The sequence below is a fragment of the Daphnia pulicaria genome, chromosome 11 (assembly GCF_021234035.1).
Source record: "Daphnia pulicaria isolate SC F1-1A chromosome 11, SC_F0-13Bv2, whole genome shotgun sequence".
In the NCBI taxonomy this organism is placed as follows: Eukaryota; Metazoa; Arthropoda; class Branchiopoda; order Diplostraca; family Daphniidae; genus Daphnia; species Daphnia pulicaria.
This window is the reverse complement of record NC_060923.1, coordinates 530849-549857: the sequence shown is the minus strand read 5'-3', so window position 1 is coordinate 549857 and position 19009 is coordinate 530849. Positions and strand designations below refer to the sequence as shown.

The 19009-nt window shown below is 41.1% G+C and overlaps 2 protein-coding genes and 3 long non-coding RNA genes across 6 annotated transcripts; 3 read left to right on the top strand and 2 right to left on the bottom strand.

The window, feature by feature from the left end:
• The first annotated feature begins 1043 nt into the window (after positions 1-1043).
• LOC124315866 (centrosomin-like) lies at positions 1044-7321 on the top strand. The gene is made up of 9 exons (XM_046781583.1): positions 1044-1442; positions 2457-2518; positions 2597-2955; positions 3016-3267; positions 3339-5451; positions 5512-6473; positions 6537-6708; positions 6774-7000; positions 7062-7321. Exons 1-9 carry the CDS (start codon positions 1366-1368, stop codon positions 7101-7103), a joined length of 4266 nt encoding a protein of 1421 aa, XP_046637539.1. The 5' UTR covers positions 1044-1365; the 3' UTR covers positions 7104-7321.
• Positions 7322-7333: 12 nt separating this feature from the next.
• LOC124315926 (DNA repair protein XRCC2-like) lies at positions 7334-8314 on the bottom strand. The gene is made up of 2 exons (XM_046781676.1): positions 7716-8314; positions 7334-7660 (listed from the first exon to the last, which is right to left on the bottom strand). Exons 1-2 carry the CDS (start codon positions 8216-8218, stop codon positions 7354-7356), a joined length of 810 nt encoding a protein of 269 aa, XP_046637632.1. The 5' UTR covers positions 8219-8314; the 3' UTR covers positions 7334-7353.
• Positions 8315-8522: 208 nt separating this feature from the next.
• Positions 8523-10236, top strand: LOC124315968. Its single transcript, XR_006911745.1, has 5 exons — positions 8523-8598; positions 8667-8925; positions 9344-9504; positions 9571-9702; positions 9767-10236. It is a non-coding gene; the product is annotated as an uncharacterized LOC124315968 (long non-coding RNA).
• A 257-nt stretch (positions 10237-10493) lies between these two features.
• LOC124315965 lies at positions 10494-12532 on the top strand. Of its 2 annotated transcripts, none has more exons than XR_006911739.1 (5): positions 10494-10685; positions 10747-10950; positions 11016-11112; positions 11181-11407; positions 12225-12532. It is a non-coding gene; the product is annotated as an uncharacterized LOC124315965 (long non-coding RNA). The 2 variants fall into 2 exon arrangements; XR_006911738.1 differs by having other exon boundaries at positions 10496-10681.
• Positions 12533-12769: 237 nt separating this feature from the next.
• LOC124315960 lies at positions 12770-18590 on the bottom strand. The gene is made up of 16 exons (XR_006911728.1): positions 18508-18590; positions 18234-18408; positions 17817-18091; positions 17373-17752; positions 17212-17310; positions 16870-17149; positions 16313-16480; positions 16097-16248; positions 15897-16039; positions 15751-15830; positions 14899-15396; positions 14666-14791; positions 14257-14485; positions 14049-14192; positions 13713-13893; positions 12770-13606 (listed from the first exon to the last, which is right to left on the bottom strand). It is a non-coding gene; the product is annotated as an uncharacterized LOC124315960 (long non-coding RNA).
• Positions 18591-19009: the final 419 nt, after the last annotated feature.

Below are 19009 nucleotides of genomic sequence, written 5' to 3'. Positions count from 1 at the left end.
CGGCAACAGAGCAAATTCAATTTTGAAAATGAAGGATGAGAAATCATCTGTTGAGACAGACCAATTTTCACAAACGACACAACGGTTTAGCTCTTACAACTTTAAATACCTTTGATTTTATTACTCTGAAATAAATATTACATAATCTATCATTGCCGTTGTTTTAAAACAAGTTACATTTCTATCAGTGTTAATTTTTTCTATAATAAATCAGGTAATACTCAGTTTCCAGTGTCTCAAATTCTTTTGGCTAATTCAATCCACATCAATCTTTTATTCTATCAATTTTTTATTCTTTTATTTATTGTAAGCATTTGAATTCATATGCTGTACAGACATTCCTTATATAATTTACACAGAAAAACAAAATGAATAATATTTATCGAATCAGATTTCCTTGTCTTGACTTATTCTAGGTTTTATGGTTTTAAAATGGGATGTAACATTCAAGTTGACATTTATGCTTAACTTTTTTGATTAACTTTGTATAAAACGACTTAGTAATTCACATCTTGTTTTATTGTTACAGGAGACTCGTCCAGACAGAATGGACAATCTTAGTGTAAGGTGAGTCTTCCAGCCATGTTTGTTTTCTATTTATGGATGCTACTACTTGATTTTTTGAAAGGAGTCTGCTGTTGTGTTTTGAACAATTTTCACCTTAAAAAAAAGCGAAATGATAAAAGGCTTTGTTAAAGAATTTAGAATTTCACACCCAGTTAATTCTGTGTTTGGGGTTGTTTTGGGGTGGTCCACTCTTAGATTGTTAGATGAGACCATTAGTGATGTGTGGGAAGTTAGATTAAGAGTAGTTGAGTGATGCCCTGTTGTAGGACCAATGTTGAGCTTGAACGTTTCGGCCGATTACGTATTTGGGGGGGAACGAGAGATAAGCCTGGCTGGCCTATGTTCAATAGTCTTTAAGCAGCTGTAACAGTCGGGTGTTTTCCTCATGCTGGCCTTCCTCCCCACCCAACCCCGAGACTCACACATACCGATACTACTACTGCTGGTTTCTCTTATTTTGCCTCTCTTCCGCTAGCCCCTCCTCCCCACATCCGCGCGCATTCTCTAGGCGGCGTCGACGCAGATGCGGCCTCTGGGAAGTTGTAAACCGAGAGATGAGAGAGGGGAGAGTGCAAGATGAAAGACATCTGCTGCAGAAACAAGACGTCGAAACGCGAAGAACATTTGCTGCCACCATCGAGTGTAGATCGCGATAAACAGTTGTCTTCTTCTTGTTTTATATCAGTTGAAAAGTGCGAGTCTTTGCGATTGTGTCGCTCGGTATTTCTTGCGTGAAATGGATAAATTCGTCTTGACCACGTGACAGTTGAGAGCAAGTTAACTGAAAATTACTAACTGATGGCTTCATTCCGGCTTGGTCCGTTGAAAAGTCCGAATCGACGCTTGTTGAGTCATCAAAACACGCCGCCGTTTAGGTGAATTGAAAAATAACTATTTTTGCGGTTTGATTGTTTTTGTATTGTTCGTGCGCAGTTCAGCTTGACGTCACTCGTTTTCTGCACAAGTAGCAGATCGATAGCGGCCCAGCTGTGCTTTAATATGTGTGTGCTGGCCTAAATATTTTCCCGTGAGATGATGTGTGCAGCTCTTTCTTTTAAAAAATGTATGGGACTGCCAAGCCTGTCGGAAGTGGGAGAGGCCGACAAAAAAGAAGAGAAAACGGTCTGGGGGACTAGTAGTAGTAGTAGTAGGTGACATTTCTGGAACAAGACGCCCCAAACCTTCCCAATTTAAAACTCTCGCAAGGTCCTCTCTTTCTTTCTCTTTGGCACCCTATACTACACACCATGTGGCCTTCTCTTCCTGCTCCCAGTCCACTAGTATACTCGAGGGTATTTTTATAGTTTGGTGGGACCCACCATCTCTTCTTCACATGCTTCCAAGCATGAGGATGGTGCAACTCTTTTCCACAGCCGTCAAAGTTCGTCATCCCGACTAGCGGGAATGTCGCTATCATTCCTCACTCATCAAACGACACGATACACTTGATTCCCGTGGCATTTTTGGCAGCCCACATCTTCTTTGACACCTGATTTTTGCCACATCACGATATTATATGCGTTACGTTGCGGACCGGTTTGAAGTCTCACTTCAAAAATGTATTTCTCATCGTCTCCTCTGACGTGTTGTCCGGCGCAGCCCACCAAAAAACAAATAAAGATAGCTTGGGCGATAATGAACTCTAAGTATAGCTTCTCTGCCTTTTCTTTGCGATCGTCATGCGTAACGTGCGACACGCACAGCATTCTCTCGCGTAGACCGTAAATTGCAAAAATGGAAACAGACTAGGGCGTTTGAATCGGAGCCAGGTTACGTTAGATTTATTTATCTTGTCTCGAGAGAGAGAGAACCACAACAACTGCGTGTTTGTTTTTTCTTTGCTCAAAAGACTTTTAGTATTCATTTGGTTTTTTCGCTGTTTCTTTTAGCATCGATCCTTCGCAATTGCAAGTATCTCTGGAACAGACACAAGGTGCTCCCCCGACGCCTCGTAAGTTGTAACTTCTAGTTTCAACACGAATTTAATTTTGAAAAATTCTTCATCGCGTTCTTTGTTGTTTTTGTACAGAGGCCAATAGACAATCCTCTGGCAAGTCATCTCCGTTACGAGGTCGCTGTGTCAAAGAATACGAAGAGCAATTGCAGCAGCTGCAGCACGAGAATTTCAACTTGAAACTTCGCGTTTTCCTGTTGGAAGAAAGAGTGGGCAAAGCTTTGGGTAGGACCGATGCGGCCGATATTATCAAGAACAATATTGAATTGAAAGTTGAAAACGAGACATTGAAAAAGTCTCTTGCTGAGAAATGCCAGTTATTGGCTCAAGCTTCGGGCGCTATCGAAGAGCTCGAGAATCAACAGCGCGCCTCTCTAGCTTCTCATCAGGCGGAACAACGATCTCTACAGCAGCAACTGCAGCATCTTCAAAAGGTAAATAGTCACTAAAAATACCTTCTCATGTTAAATGCTTAAATTTCCTGAAATATTTAGGAGTTGGCTGAAGCTGAAGAAGCTCGCGTCAATGGTCGGATGAGTCTCATGCCGGATGAATCCAACGACTTGTATGCCCAAGCCTTTGGCTCCTTTCTATTGAATCCGAATCAGCCAACCTGCAACTACTCTGATCATCACAGCAAGAAGGAGATGGATGAGCTGCAAGAAAAAGTGGATCAGCTCGTCAGTGAGGCCACTGCCCGTGTGGAAGAAATGGACAAGTTGAGCAGCGAAGTGAGTCAGTCGCAGGTAACTCCATTATACATCTATTCTTGTGATTTTGTCAATTAATAGCCTTGATTGCCTTGACATATTTTTAGGGTCAATTGAAAGAGTTCCAGCAACGAGTCCAGGCTCTCGAGAATGACATCACTCAAATGGAGAACAATCGAGTTGAAAAGGACTTGAAAATAGCTAATTTAACTTCCCTGCTGGACAACCAGACTAAAGAAAGCAAAATCCGTCATCCGGCTGTCGAAAAAGACAAGATAATTGAAGAGAAACAACATCAACTGGAACAGCAAAACAAAATTCTTGTCGAAATTCAGATTACTTTGGACGAGAAACAAAAGCAAATAGCTGAACTGGAAGGATCCCTCAACGACAAGAAGAAAAAGGTTGTCGAGTTGGAAAAAAGCCTATCAAAAGCTGGCCGTACGCTCCAAGGTTTCGTGACAGACATCCAAAAGAAAGAAAAAGAACTGGAACATTTGAAGGTTGAAGGCCGCAAAAAAGATAAACGCGTCAAGGATTTGACGGCCGAACTCAAAGAAGCGCAAGAGTTATTCAACAAGACGAAATGGGAGACGGAGGTGTCCGGTAAAGAAGACAACATCAAAGCTATGGCTGAAGAAGAGAATGAGCGTTTATGGGCCGAATTGGAGGAGAAGAAGAAACTTTTGATTGCCGCCGAACAACAAAAAGCACGTCTACAGCTCGATGCCGATCAACTGGCTTCGTTACGGCTAGAAGTAGGCCAGAAGGAGCAAGCTGTTGCGGAAGCTGAGACGCAGATTGCCACCCTGAAGCGCCAGATGATGGATCTTCAGCAAGAGATGAATTCTCGAGCAGCTATTCCTTCAAGCCATCGATCAGAACTGAGATCTCGACATTCCTTGGATTCGACAGAACAACAACAACAACAACCTTCTGCCCTCGCTGCCCAGTTGGCAGCCTACGTCCGTGAGCGCCAGGATCTTACCGAGACTGTACAAAGTCTAAAAAACCAGCTGTTGGCCTATCAAAATGGCAATGGCGAACCTACAGAAGCCGCGTCATGGAAATTACGCTATGAAGAATCGCAAGAAAAGGCTGAGCGTATGGATAAGGAACTGCAGCGTCTCAAGGCGGAGATTCGCAGTTGGAAGAAACAAGCAGAAACGAGTTTCAACGGGTCTGTGCGGGCAGGTGATCATGAAGTGAGAAGCTACAAAAAGGAGTTGACTGCGTTACGACAACGTTTGGCAGATTCAACCAATGCCTGTGATTTGTTACGTACGCGTCTTGAAGAGATGGCTGACTTTTTGGAAGAGATTTTGTCGATGAGCCAACAAGAGCTGCTCAATCTGAGCAATTGGTCGGCTGCCAGTAAACGTCGACAAGCGTTGCAGCATTCCATCCTGCAAAGCAGAGAATTGTCTCGAACTCTTTCGCAATCGCTGATGATTGGCGTCGATCCCGACGACCAGCAACAACATTCGAGCAGTTCCCTCTCGACTACGAGCAGCAATTGGAGCTCTCATAGCAACGAACAGCAGCTGAAAATGAGTCGAGAAAAGTCTGTCGACAGTCTACCTCCGCCTTGCTTAGACACGGAAGAAATCGGTTGCCAAGTCCAGCTGGAACTCTCGGCGGCCAACGAACCGTCTCGTAAGATGTTGGTGGATCAATTGCGTGAAACGGTCAAGGAGTTGGAAGACCAGGTCAAGCAGCGCGATGAAGAAATTGCTCGAATGAAAATTACCAACAACACTGTGGCTAATAATAAATCCATGCAGACAGATCGACTTTCGTTAGCTACGCAACCTCAAAACAAAAACTTGCTGATCAGCAGCACGCCTTATCATCGCCCAGGGCAGTCTGGTGCCACGTTCTTATCTCCGGTGGCAATGACGAGAGGTAAAACGCAGCCGACAGCTTTCTCTGGCGGAGAACTTTTCCCTCCGGAACCAACAAATTCGATTAACTTTTCGGCAAAGGAAAGCATAAGTCCTCAGAAGGCGCCGTTGCAACCTCGTGACGTCGGGATGTCGGAATCTGAGGCTTGGTCGGAACCAGATCGAACTGTTTCATTCGCCCGTATTGGCTTACCTGTTCAGCATCAAATCGAAATCAATTCGATCGCCGCCCTCCTTTCGAACAAGAAACCCATCGCACATTCCAACGCCGGTCTCCTGACTACGGTCGACAGTAGTGATTCTTCCAAGCGGACAGGTAACACATGATAATTTGATAATCTAATGCAACTAATTTGATTTTATGTGTTCTCATTAGCGAGACGCTCGAGGTCTGATCCCTGCGAAGTCAAGCGCACCGGTAACCGACTACGATCGCTGGAGCAGGAAAACAGTAAACTTCGCTTGCAATTAGCGGAATTGGTCAACTGTCTGCGTTCCACCTATGACATCCAATTTTCCAAAGACGAGTCCGTTCTGTTAGAAGATTCGCAAGATAAGGAGGAATCGATCAATGCCAGTGAAAGGCGTAATTCCATCGATGATCTGGCTGGTGCTGGTGACCTGACTACAGCACAATACATCATTGATGCGCTGAAAAATCGTCTTCTGAAGATGAAGGAAGTCATTAAACGGAGAGAATCGCGATTGCGCGAAGCCAAGGATTTGAATACGCAACTTGAATTCAAAGTCAGGGAAAAGTACTACCGAGAGTGTGAAATTCAATTGCAGCTCAAAGAGGTACAGGAGAGACTTGGCGACAAAAACCGCGAAGTGGAGCTGCTGGAAGCTCGCTGGATTGAAGCGCAATCGCAATGGATGTCGACCACCGCCGCCAAGGATCGCCAAGCCGCTGAGCTCCGCAGCGCACTAGACGCCCGTGAAACTGAGCTCCGCACTGCTCTGATGAAAGCTCAACTGTGGGAGACGTCTTACAATGATGGACAGAAAACTATGCGTCAAGTGGAGAGTGAGCTGAAATCGCAGCAGGAGCGTTTGATACAATCCATGTCCTTGTTGGAACAGCAAGTCCGTGTGTTGAAAGAGGATTTGGAATCGGTCAGGGAAGATCGAAGTAGGCTGCAAAAGGAATTGGAGATGTTTAGAGAACAAGCTGCTAACGCTGAATTGTCGCAAAATTCTCCAATCCTCCATGCTGCTCTCCAGTCGACATCACGTCGGCGTAGTAGTCAAGGAATTCAACGTCAGGCTAGCCAAATGTCGGATTACGTGTCGGATCAAGCAGTTTCAGAAGATCAAGCCCCTAATCTCGTCATCCAGGTAGAACGAGTTTACCTTGCCTTGTTGAATGATGTGGCAATTAAAAGTATTTTACTTTGACAGGCTGGAAAGAATAATGAGTCCAACGCCAGTGCAAATGCTTCAAGACCTTCGGCACTTCATCTTTCACCAGATTTGGGAATTGATTCCGATCCTGGGCGGTTCTCCAGTTTGGAACATTCAGCTGTGGAGCATAAAGATGCTCATGGCTTTAATTCGTGGGCTACTAATAAAGGTAATTACTTTTTATTTAATCAACGATATTAGCGGCAATCTTACATTTAAACCATTATTCCGTAGTGAGTCCTAAGCAAAAAGAAGCGGTACTTCATAAGGATGGCCTTTCGCCTGATGTTTTGAACTCTTCCAGTTGTGTCAACTGTAACAGATGGGAAAATAAATATATCAAAGCTAAACAAACGTTGGCAGCTACGTTGGAAAAACTTCAAGCCGCCAATGTGCGCAAGGAAAAGGTTGATCGAGCTTTAAACAAAGAATTGGGCAAAACCCACAACATTCTCTGTCAGGTAAACGTTTATCGACTTAATTAATGTAAACACATGTAAACATTTCTTTTCTGTTTTGCAGGCTAGAGGCTTATTGGAACAGGCTAATCATGCCGGCAATTAATTTTTTTTTACGTACTTTTACATTTCGGAGAGCCTTTAAACATTGGAAGAATGTGCCTCATGTTTTAATGTGATTCTTGTAAATGATAATAATTCACCTTTTTTTTCTATTGTTCTATAAATTGGATCTAGGTATATAGAAATTCAGTCGATATTGAATACTTGTTTTACATCGCTTTCTTGTCTCGTTGTGCGGAATACAATCGGTATAATAACGTGCGCAAACAGTGGTTTATCAATTTAAAATATATTTATTTAATTAACAAATCTCCTTTCAGAATTTCAATTTTTTTTGAAAATTTTTTGGCATTTCTTCTGTCTTCTATGTGAATCATAGTTTGGGATTCGTTTTCTAGAGATAGGGAGTATATTAATAACTGATCTTCAGCACTCTCTCTTTCATGAGATTCCCTAAGGAATTGCTGGACAGTGTATATAATGGTAATGTTGGTTTGCTTCAATTTTTCAATAAGGCAGAGTAGAAGAGATTGGCAATATTTGTCAAGGCTTTGCATTGTAGAAGCTGACAGTCGGTCTTCCCAGTAGAATGCTGATAGACTATTAAAAGGTAGAATTAATAATACCCCTTAATGTTTCATGCTAAAAATATTACCTGTCAAGCATCACAACCGAAGACTTAGGGTGGGAGAGAATGTAGGTTTTTGTAGAACAGAAATTAAAGAGTAGCTCAGTCTTATTAAAACTTTCATACACAGAAAGTCTTTTGAGGGAATCCTTGACAATTTCTTCAACTATGGAAATCCCAGAAGCAGGTAATAATTCATGGTACTGACGAAGATTTCTTTTCAATGTCCTTTCAAGCACAGTGACTAAGTTTAGAAGTGAAAAGTGATGATCAGTAGAGAGGAAAACCACTCCCACTTCTAGTCCACCAATTTTTATTCCTTTCCATATTGATGGAAGAATACACCTTATGATCCATTGAGTCAACAAAACAGTTTTGAGGTTTGTATTCTTTTCAGAGATCTCTATCACGTCACCTGGTTGGGGTCCATTTTCGCCAAAGACTTCAGTTTGTAATCCTATGAGTTTAGGCCTGACAGAGAGCCTTTGCAATAGATCGATACCACTTTCTGTCTTGACAATATTTGCCATTTAATTCAAATTGCTAATTACAGAAAAAAGAAAAAGACCATTATTAACCCAATCAATCATTGTGCAATTAAGCAGACGACAAAATTCAAACAATAATAGAAGCAGCGGCTGTGCGACAGGATCGTGATTCGTGAAGTACAAACGTACATGACAAGCCATTCAATAACTATTTCCAGATAAGAATTTATTTTTTTTTTCATTCACGAATTCAGTGGATTTAATTTGTTTAAGAAAAAAACCACTTAACTCTATTTTTCTCTTTATCTAAAATGTGGCAACGTCGCCCTTTCCTCTTTTCTGGGCCTCTGGCATTCCGAATGGCGGAGCCCAGGTGAAATGTCGTTTGTTGCTGTCCTATTCCGTGGCGTTAAATCATAAAAGTTATTTCTTTTTGTTACAATCTTACATGCAATTTCAAAATCTAAAGTCACCTCCATTATCGTTTCAGGTTAACCTGTGCCGCTATTCCATGGACTGAATCCATTGGTGGAAACTGACGACAAATCAGTGACAACTGACTGACGTGATGTCATTCAGCAATACTTCTCACATGCGTGCCCAAAGAGGCAAAGACACGGGGGAGTTGTGCCTGCTTCAGCTACGAGGCCAGCATAATTCGACTACCCAACCGACGGCCTGGTGGGTCAACTCACCCATCACTGACTCCTACTACCCCTGCTCTCAACATAGCAAAGGACAACAATGTTGTGAGTTTTGTTTTTTGTGTGTGTCTTATTTTTTTTGTGGTTTGTAGTTGGGTGTTGATGAGCTAGAGCAGGGATGCTTTCATTTTAAACATATCTTCTTTTGACGGTAGATGTCTATAACATGGCCTTAGTTCATTTCTCAGCTGTCAGTTGCACCAGCTTCTTATTTTGCACTTTTCTAAAGACAATTATCAGAGTTACTGAAAGATAATTTTGGGTAATGTTTGAAAGTGTATTGTTCAAGTTTTTTTTAGTATTTAAAAGACTCATCTGCCCATACACCCACGATGTTTAAGAGACGAGTTTGAGTGTATACTAGTAATTCTTTAATTATTCTTTTAGATCATAGACGTCAAGCACATTGATCATTAACACAAATTAGAAACAAGGTGACTTATTTTTCTTTTTTTATTTACAGGTTCTAAACTACAGGTTTCTAAATCTGCATGACAGAATTTCTGAGAAGTCATGTCCTTTGAAGAGAAAGGACAAAAACTATACATTCAACAAGGTCCCTTATTTGGTAACCAGTTGGCTGCTACCATTAAATCTCCCTCTTTACTTCCTTCTCGATTTGAGGTATTGCTTTCTGTCGATACAATCTTATTCAAAATTATTGTCATCCAATGTTTATTCTGCTTACAGGGTAACTCCTTTGCTACTTATCATGGACTTCATCCATTGGTGAAAACGACAGAAGAGTGTTGTAATTCAAGACTGATAATTTCTATGCATTTTGTCGATATGTCGTCTCTTGCTACCTGTACCGCCGTTGAGGTAATGCTTGATGTACAGTCTCATTTAATTATTGTCTAGGTTAATATCTCCGTTTTCATTTCAGTTGATTCGTTCGTCGCCGTTCCTTAGACTTGATCCAGTGGTGAAACTATGAAGACGTTACTGAAATTCAAGATCGATATATCATATAAATGTTCATAAATTACAAGTGCATATCTGGGCTCCCTTCTTCAGTGGCCCCGTTTCCCTAAATAACCACTAACCAACGCCCGCCGGTGGTCACTCACTTGCTGCGACAACCAGGAGGAAGGGAGATGTTTGGTCGAACGGGGACTTGCAAGGCGCATGATTCGATGAAATCTGTTGGAGGGTCATGAGTCTAAGCCGGAAGCCTACTATGACACACTGCTCTCATAATAACTGCTCCTCAGCTCTCTTCGCTCTTTTTCCGGTTTCTCTTAACCATGGCCGGGTAATCTCCCTGGTCGAGTCAGTCGCGCAGTGTCTCCCCCTGCTCGACTGGCAGCAATTTGGACTGGACGGTCTGTTTAGTATATAAACCATGCACAAAAATTACAGTTTCCTCATTGTATAATTTATTTTTCATCATATAAATATACAGACTCATCAAATTTTTATAAAATAATTTATTAATCAGACCGTCGTAACGATGTAAACATGGGCGACATCTGTTGTATTGCCGCATTTTTTAAATAGTTTTTAAAAATTTCTTTGTATGCGACAGTAGAACTCCATTTTTAAAAATTATTAAAAATACCCGACAATAGAACTCCAGTGTCGACAGTAGAACTCCAATACGCGACAATATAACTCCGATAATTTGAGCTGCGAGTCTGCGACTGTGCAACCAACTTCAAAACTCATTTACCAGATGTCGCTAGTGTTACCATTGTTGTTTTTGCATCGTGAAACGAGGCAAAATAGGCGAAACAATTGGATGCTAATTAATACTTATATTCCTGTGATTTCATATACCAAATTGAACTTCGTAACTTATGTAGGTTTATCTTCACCTAATTTCCTTATTTTTATACTGTACCAACTTATTTCTTCAAATTCTAGATGCATACTGTCAGTCATTCCAAAAAGTTGACTTAGCGCTCAGTCACTTTCCATCCAATAGACCCATCATGTTGTCAAAAGCCTAAAACTAATGTGTGAAGCTCACATATCGTGGAATACAAATGTGTGGAGACAAGGTATTTCCCCATTACTGCTACCACACCAACCACACCAAACCAATCGCCTTACTAAATTCAGCACAAGGTAAGCATCAATATAACCTATCGCCACGCTACTGCAATACTTCATGACACTTTTTTTAACATCAGGAAATTTACCTCAACCTAAGGAGTAAGGCTGTTGGTTGCTGTGATTTCCATTCTTACGATTTTTATCATGAAAACTTCCGTGTGCTTGTTAGTATAGGTAAAGATTGAAATGCTTTATTAACTGTTATATTTTCAATTCATTAATGCAATACACTTTTTTTACAGAGCACATAATAGATCCTTAAGCCAATGCTGACCTTTGTCCATGAAGGAAGAGGGACATCAAGCAACGTTCTGCTCCATCCTTATCTTCCCAACGTACGCTCATCTAGCTTCACTGCTTTTGCTGCTACAACTTGTCTTATTACTTCACCGACGAGTTGGAACACTTCAGTGGTCGCTACCCTTTGCTGTTACACACCTGCAGTTACTCACCACGGGATTATGCCCAGGTAACCGACAATTGACTTACTTTCGTAGATTATCTACTAATAATCTAGTTGCGTTAAACTCTGTGTCTATGCAATAATTCCAAAATCAGGCCCTTCTTGCGCGCAAACAAAGTTTTACTTGGAGGTTTCTTTTTTCTAACGCTAGATGGCTTTTTGAAAATTTGCAGCTGTCAAAACAGTCAGTTTCAGTTACTTTGCACATCTTTTTAAACATTTATTGGCAGTTATTTTGTTGAAATATTTAGTTATAACTAACGATAACTAATCCCCCAACAAAGCTCATTTGGTAGATTTTTAAAAATGTGTTTTTTTTTCTACTTCCGGTTTTCTCATTTCTGTCAGTAGTTTAGTAAATATTCATCTGACGTATGAAAGAACCACAAATTCGTGATCCTCGTCAAATTTGTGGTAAAGTTCATGTTTTGTTTTTTACGTATTCGTACTTCCGGTTTCGAAAATTTTCCTGAACTATATATAGTTCAGGAAAATTCTCGATTTTGGCCAAATTTTGGATTTCGTTTAAATTACATCTAATCGACCCTAAATTTCATGGGGATCACGAATATGTGATTTAATTTGACGACAGCTCAATGGTTGAGGCGCTGTGGCTACTTCCGGTTTACTTCCGGAATTTTTTTTAAAGACTAGCAAGTGAGCTTTGTTCTGTTAACAGTTCTCAACATTGCAAGCTTGATTTAAACTTTAAAAAATTGCATATTTAAATCTTTGAGCTAAAAAACCTGATTATTGTTTCTTTCTGTATTATGTAACTTTCATTGACATGTCAGTAAATAAGAATTGTTGTCTCTTTATTCAGGTAATGCAGAGGAAATTTCGAGAAGATGGACACCATAACGTCGCCGGTATCTCCAAAGTGTCAGCGCGGATCATCATTTGTTGTTGGTAATATGTGTTCGTTTGTGTTAGTTAACCCGTTGTCTGCCACGCCTTTGTTCTCCCCTAGCTCCTTTGCACGGGCCGCGCTGGCCGGCCTCGTGGATTTCATGCCGCGAGGTCGGAGTGTCGCCAAGCCCAAAATTTGCCGCAAGGCAAGCCTGTTAGGAAATGCACCATAGGGACTTCCCCCTTGTCGATACGGTGATGGATTCTCCTGTCACCGTGTCAGCCCGGACTTGTCAGCAATGGCAAGTCCCACCTTGGCCATGGATCCTTCAGACGTGGCGCGTAGAGTAGTAGAGTACAACCTACGGGTTGTATGGCGTGGCAGCCAACGGGTTAACTTAAGTGTATGTATGTATGTGATTGTAAAATGTGGTGGAATTGTGGGTGGAGGTGGGACAATAAAGCAATTCCTTTTAATGTTTCTGTTGCTGTGTCTCATAACTTATAATAAAAAAATGTTTAGTTCACGACTTGTACATTTTTTACAACTTTGAAGTTTTACATGAGTTATGGGCAAGTGACTGATCAACTCCAGACCCTTCAAATAAACTTCTATGAGAAACCAAACACTATATACAACTCCTTTGTCCAAACACTAGAATACGTCGGAGCTTCAGTGTAGCTGGTCGGAGCAGCGTGAGTAGTGGTACTCAGGTGCCTTGGTAGCGTAGTACTTAGGTGCCTCGGTGTAGTAGCTAGGTGTAGCGTAGGTTGTGGTGTAGTAAACTGGAGCCTCGGTGTAGTATTCTGGTTCAACGTAGTACGAAGGAGCAGCAGCCGCTGTGTAGTAAGTCTGTGTAGCTTGAGGCAGAGTAATACTTCGGGGCTTCAGTGTAGTGGCTCGGGGAAGCATAAGTTGTGGTGTAATACTCTGGAGCCTTGGTGGTGTAGTATTTGGGCGGCTCGTTGTATATTCAGCCGCTTTGGTGGTGTAATAAGTTGGAGCTTCGGTGTAGTAGCGAGAACTGAGTAATACTTGGGAGCCTCGGTGTATAAGATGGGGCAACATACGTGTAGTACTCCGGTGACTTGGTGGTGTAGTACTTGGGAGCCTCGGTGTAGTACTCAGGATCTTTGGTGATTTAGCTCGGGGCAGCATTAGCTGCGGTGTAATACTCTAGAGCCTTGGTGGTGTAGTAATTGTGGTCCTCAGTGTAGTAACCAGTTGGTGCGAATGTTGTTGTTGTGTAGCAAGGCGGCGGCGTGGTGCTTTGGTATCCGCCTTACCCAGGAGCCACGAGTACAACAGTGATCGACCCAACCTTCAACGATACGACAAACGGCAACAGCACGACACTACAATCAAATAGGCGGTAATTGATTTGAACATTAATACTCAATATGGTACATTAACAGATAAAAACAAATAATTGATGCAAACTCCATGAAACAGAATATTTACCCGATTGCGTACTGATAATACGACGAAGAATGAACTTGGTGACAGTGCACTGCAGTTGTTCATCCATGTTTCGTTGCCAGTAGTGTTCTCTCCAGCAATCGCCCTGATACAACAGCAAAGTGATGATGTTCCGTACCACGCAGCCCAATTTGATATCACAAAAAGACGTAACATCTCCAGCCTAATAAAAAATAAAGTCCATACCCAATAATTAGAATCTAATTTAACAAGAACTTCATATACTATCTAACAACAACATCAGAGCAGTCAATGTTGGTTAAGTTTCAGTCACAAGTATTACAATTTATATGAAATAAAATGTTCAAGAATTCTTACTAACCAGACGTTCGATCGTGCTTCAAGCTCGGTATTGACTCGATAACCACCAAAATTGGAATCTATTTCCGAACCAGAAACGACAGCCAAATCCGTGAAGTTTGCGTCCCAATCGACAACAGCGACGTTATGGCCAGTTTAAATCTGCTGAAATGAATTCTAGATTTTAATTAACATCGCTATAACATGTACTGAAATAACTGTTTACCTTTTGACCATCGTTTAAAGTCAATGCGACCTTGTCTTCTTTCAAAATTGCACCCTCAACATTGGCTTTGGACAACACATTGACACCTTGCGCTTTCACCTTCTCGGAAGTCGATTGGCTCAAATATTTAGGGAGGACTCGGCCTATGTTACCGCCATCGATGTTGCGGAACAGCATTACGTGCTCGTGGACATCTTTGAGGGCACCGCTCAAAGATTTTTGTTACCACCTAACAAGAAAATAAAAGCCATTTTTAGAGTGATTCGTAACCACAGAAATAAATTGCTAGCAGTTTAAGTAGACTCTCCGATACTATCAAGCAGGAGATTGTCAAAGTTGTTCAACATTCCATAAAGGAGTAATCATTGAGACTTTTATAGATGAATTTCGTTTGGCATAAAATGTTTACCTGTGGCAATAAGGCACTTGTCGTAGACTTATGGCACGGCCATCGTCAAGTTCGGCTTTCCGACCGACAATGTCAAGTTTAACGACGCGGTGTACACGTACGAATGCTACGCCACCGTTATCTTTGCTATTCGATTAGACGGGATTGCAGTAAATTCGTCCGAAAAACAGACAAGGAAGGAAAACAAGTCATTAGTAAATGTTCCAAAAAAATTACAATAATAAAGAGCTCACCCTCACTCTTTGTCGTTCCACTGTTTGAAACGAATATTATTCGAAACTTCGGGGCTGCCGTGTTGCGTGTCGGAGAAGCTCACTTGACTGACTTCTATCGTACTTGGGCGCTCCAGTGTAGTATTCGACAGCTTTAGTGGTGTAATAAGCTGGAGCCTCGGTGTCATAGGTTGGGTCAGCATACGTAGTTGCGTAGTCTCAGTAGGTGCCTCGGTGGTGTAGTACTTAGGAGCCTCGGTGTAGTACTCTGCGCTTCGGTAGTGTAGCTAGGGGAGCGGCACAAGTTGTGGTGTAATAATCTGAATCCTTGGTGGTTTAACTGTAAACCCAACTGTGCAACCTCGGTGTAGTAACTGGTCGTTGCGTATGTTGTTGTGTAGTAAGGCGGCGGCGGCGTTGCGGTTTGGTATCCGCCTTATCCAGGAGACATCGGTACACCAGTGGTCGACCCAGCCATCAACGATACAACAACCAATAGCAGCACGACGGCATAGTTAACTAGACAATATTAAATATTCAACAATAACGGACATAAATGGAAATTGATACAAAATTCCACGTAGAAATACAGATTATTTACCCGTGATTGCGACCTGGTAATACGACGAAGAATGCAGTTGTTGCAGGGTCGGAGATGCTCACTCGATTGACTTCTGTTGCCTTTTCTCTTTCCTTTTTAAAGATTTTCTCTCGTGGTCGACATCAACGATACAACACCCAACAACAACACAATGCCATAATTACCTATGCAATAAACAATCGGAAATTATTTTTCGAAGGTAAACTAGTCCTATCAACAACTAATGACAAGATAGAATAGATTTACGACTCGAAATAAAAATGAACATTTACCCGTGATTGCGAACTGATATTACGACGAAATATGGAGTTGTTGCCGTGTCGGAGATGCTCACTCGACTGATCCCTGTCAACTTTTCTCTCGCCTTTTTATACAATTTCTTTCTCACCCCTCCTCTTAAGCCTAATAGTTATTTTACCTTCTTGATAATGAAGCAAAACGTCCCGTTCTCACCCAACCTTTACACCAATGCCTGACACCTTTTACGTAATGATATCCATGACCTTCGATTGAAATGCAAACTGGCCTTTCCTTCTGCAGGTGACTTTGCCGGGGATGGGTCTACAATAACCAATATCAAAATGAATACCAAATTGCTTACACTTGCGGCTATTGTACCTTTTAGATAATGAAGCAACACGTGTCATTCTCACCCAACCTCTACACCACTGCATGACACGTTTTACGTAATGATCTCCGTGACCTTCGAGCGTCAAGGTCATAGAAACTGACCTTTTTCTTTCTGCAGGTTGACGTTGCTGGGAATGGGTCTACAAAAACCAATATCAAAATAAATATCAAATCATAAATGATTATGACTTAAATTTTAGTTACTTTAAAAATACCACATTTGAGTCATTTGACTCGTGTCTTCGGTGAGTGAATTCCATTTCGAACCGTTTGAAGGACTGTCGTTATTTTTTTTTTTTTAATATTCTACCGTTCTACACTTTTCTAAGTTTCAAACACATAATCCTTGCACCTGCGGTCGGAGAAGAAAATCTAAAAAAAGGATAAAAAAAAGGTAAATTATTAATATAAAAAAATACAAATCAAAGCTTCTCATTAAACAGTTGAATAAAATCAATAAAATAAGAAATTAAGACGCAATTGCTTAAGCTCGATAGACTGTCAGAGTTCGTCCGCTACGTTCACAACGCATAACTAAAAAATTAACTTCAATGATCCTAAGTAAACACCCAGGAGAAGCGAGGGGGGGGGGATCGTATTTCCACAACTAATTTAGGAGCATCTAAAACGCAAATCAAATGATTGATTGACAATGCCTGAACTCTAGGGCTATGGATTTTGTAACCGCAAATCAACAATGAGATCCTACTAGCAGCTATTTAATAACATAAATGAATAGCATTTACAGGAGCTACCCTTACCCTGTCTTTTACATTGACAGGTCTATCATCTTGAATAGTTGATTACCGCCAGAACCTATCGCGTGTCGTTTGATGCTGCTTCAAAAAAAGGGAAAACAAATTTCACCCTGTTACATGACCAACGCGTTTCTGCCACAATAAAGTATGTACAAGTAAAACAATGTTTTGACACTCGCTTTGTTTTCGTTGCTAAGCAGTAAAATGTGTTAAATTCGGGTTTTGCTCTTCACACCGAATGTTGACGGAAAGGACTCGGCTCGGATGTATAAAGGATCGTTGGCTGCAAACAAATTCACATTATTTTCTGCAAAAGCAAAAGCTTCCTGTCGTATCTAGCATTACCTTTTTTAATATATATATATTTTTTTTCATTTGGTTTAGCGTTTCGTTCAGTGACTCCTTGTCACCAAAACTTCTCAATAGGAAACACCCCCGCGTCATCTGGTAATACAAACAATTGAATAAGTAGCTTTAGCAATTTGACTAACGTGTAATTACGTAACCTCGTTTAAGCCTCGATGGAATGGCAACCCTAAAGGTTTCAGGATAACCTAACCATAGTAGGCTTCCGGCTTAGAGAGACTCATGACCCTCCAACAGATTTCATCGAATCATGCGCCTTGCAAGTCCCCGTTCGACCAAACATCTCCTTTCCTCCTGGTTATCGCAGCGAGTGAGTGACCACCGGCGGGCGTTGGTTAGTCGTTGGTTAGTCGTTGGTTAGTGGTTAGTTAGGGAAACGGGGCCACTGAAGAAGGGAGCCCAGATATGCACTTGTAATTTATATACATCTACATAATTTATTGATCAATCTTGAATTTCAGCGACGTCTTCTTAGTTTCACCGGTGAATCAAGTCTAATGAACGGCGACGAACGAATCAACTGAAATGAAAACGGAGATATTAACTTAGGCAATAATTAAATGAGACTGTACATCAAGCATTACCTCGACGGAAGTACAGGTAGCAAGAGACGACATATCGACAAAATGCTGCCGATAAAATAAGCCCGACAGCCATAACGCAACATTGACTATTTTGCACAACAGTTCAACACTGCATGGACACCAAAATAGGAAAATGACACATTAAAGTATGATGTCCAACTGCAAGTCTGCACAAGCTCCATTTCAGCGCATCTCTCAACTGGAAAAATGTCTGCAAAACCACTGTACCCCAAACAGCAACACCGTAAACAGCTCGTAGAACTGCCCATGGAAATCTACAAAGCAAAAGAACATAAATGAACGGAATTTCTGTTATGTAACATCAACAAAAGTTTACAACTCTTTACAAAAGCACAAGCAGAAGCACAAAATTAGACGTCACTTGTCTTCGACATCAAGAACGAAATGTTAACCTACTTTGCCCCCTGGTGGACACAATTTAGGGTTCATAGTTAAATCATCTGGAGTGTTCCTGGATGTGACAAAAGCTACAACCGGTAGCAAGGTTGCAAGAGGAACACCTTTCGCCAGCTGGCTGCAACAAATCCATGTACACGTTGGACTGCAATGAAGAAGCTCAGACTTCACCATGCTGTTAATAGAAAAATAATTACTATTTAAAAAAAAAAACACCAAATAAGAAAATGTGTAACCTAAGGGTTAAAAAGTTAATCAACATAATTACTTTTACCTTTTACTGTTCTGAAGTATTTCCCCATGTGACGAACAAGAAACGTACAGCCGGTAATGCAGCAAGAGAAAAAGTTAATCAACATAATTACTTTTACCTTTTACTGTTCTGAAGTATTTCCCCATGTGACGAACAAGAAACGTACAGCCGGTAATGCAGCAAGATACGACATTTTGAGAAAATGTACAGCAGTTTCAGCCCAAAGGATCAGATGGAATTGCCAAGTAAATTGCAGGCTATGTTACCTGTAAATTCACCACACAAAAATGTATATTTGATAACCTTAAAGAATAATAGTAGGATTTACCATTAATATGAAGAAAAATGTCGGAAAAAAGTGTCCTCGTAATAACTAACGTGTACATTGTCGAACTTAAGAACAACAAGTCTCGTTAAGAAATGGCAGACTACATTTTCTAAAGAAGACACCCGCGCCGTCTAGCGGACTTAATTTTGGCCACCTAGTGACAGCCCATTTATTTTTTGAATTTTAAATCAAAAT

Coding starts and splice junctions, on each gene's coding strand:
- LOC124315866 (XM_046781583.1), top strand. CDS start 1,366: ATGGCTTCATTCCGGCTTGGTCCGTTGAAAAGTCCGAATCGACGCTTG. Junction 2,519..2,596: donor AGGTGCTCCCCCGACGCCTC/GTAAGTTGTAAC, acceptor GTTTTTGTACAG/AGGCCAATAGACAATCCTCT. Junction 5,452..5,511: donor TGATTCTTCCAAGCGGACAG/GTAACACATGAT, acceptor TGTTCTCATTAG/CGAGACGCTCGAGGTCTGAT.
- LOC124315926 (XM_046781676.1), bottom strand. CDS start 8,218: ATGGCAAATATTGTCAAGACAGAAAGTGGTATCGATCTATTGCAAAGG. Junction 7,661..7,715: donor TCGGTTGTGATGCTTGACAG/GTAATATTTTTA, acceptor ACCTTTTAATAG/TCTATCAGCATTCTACTGGG.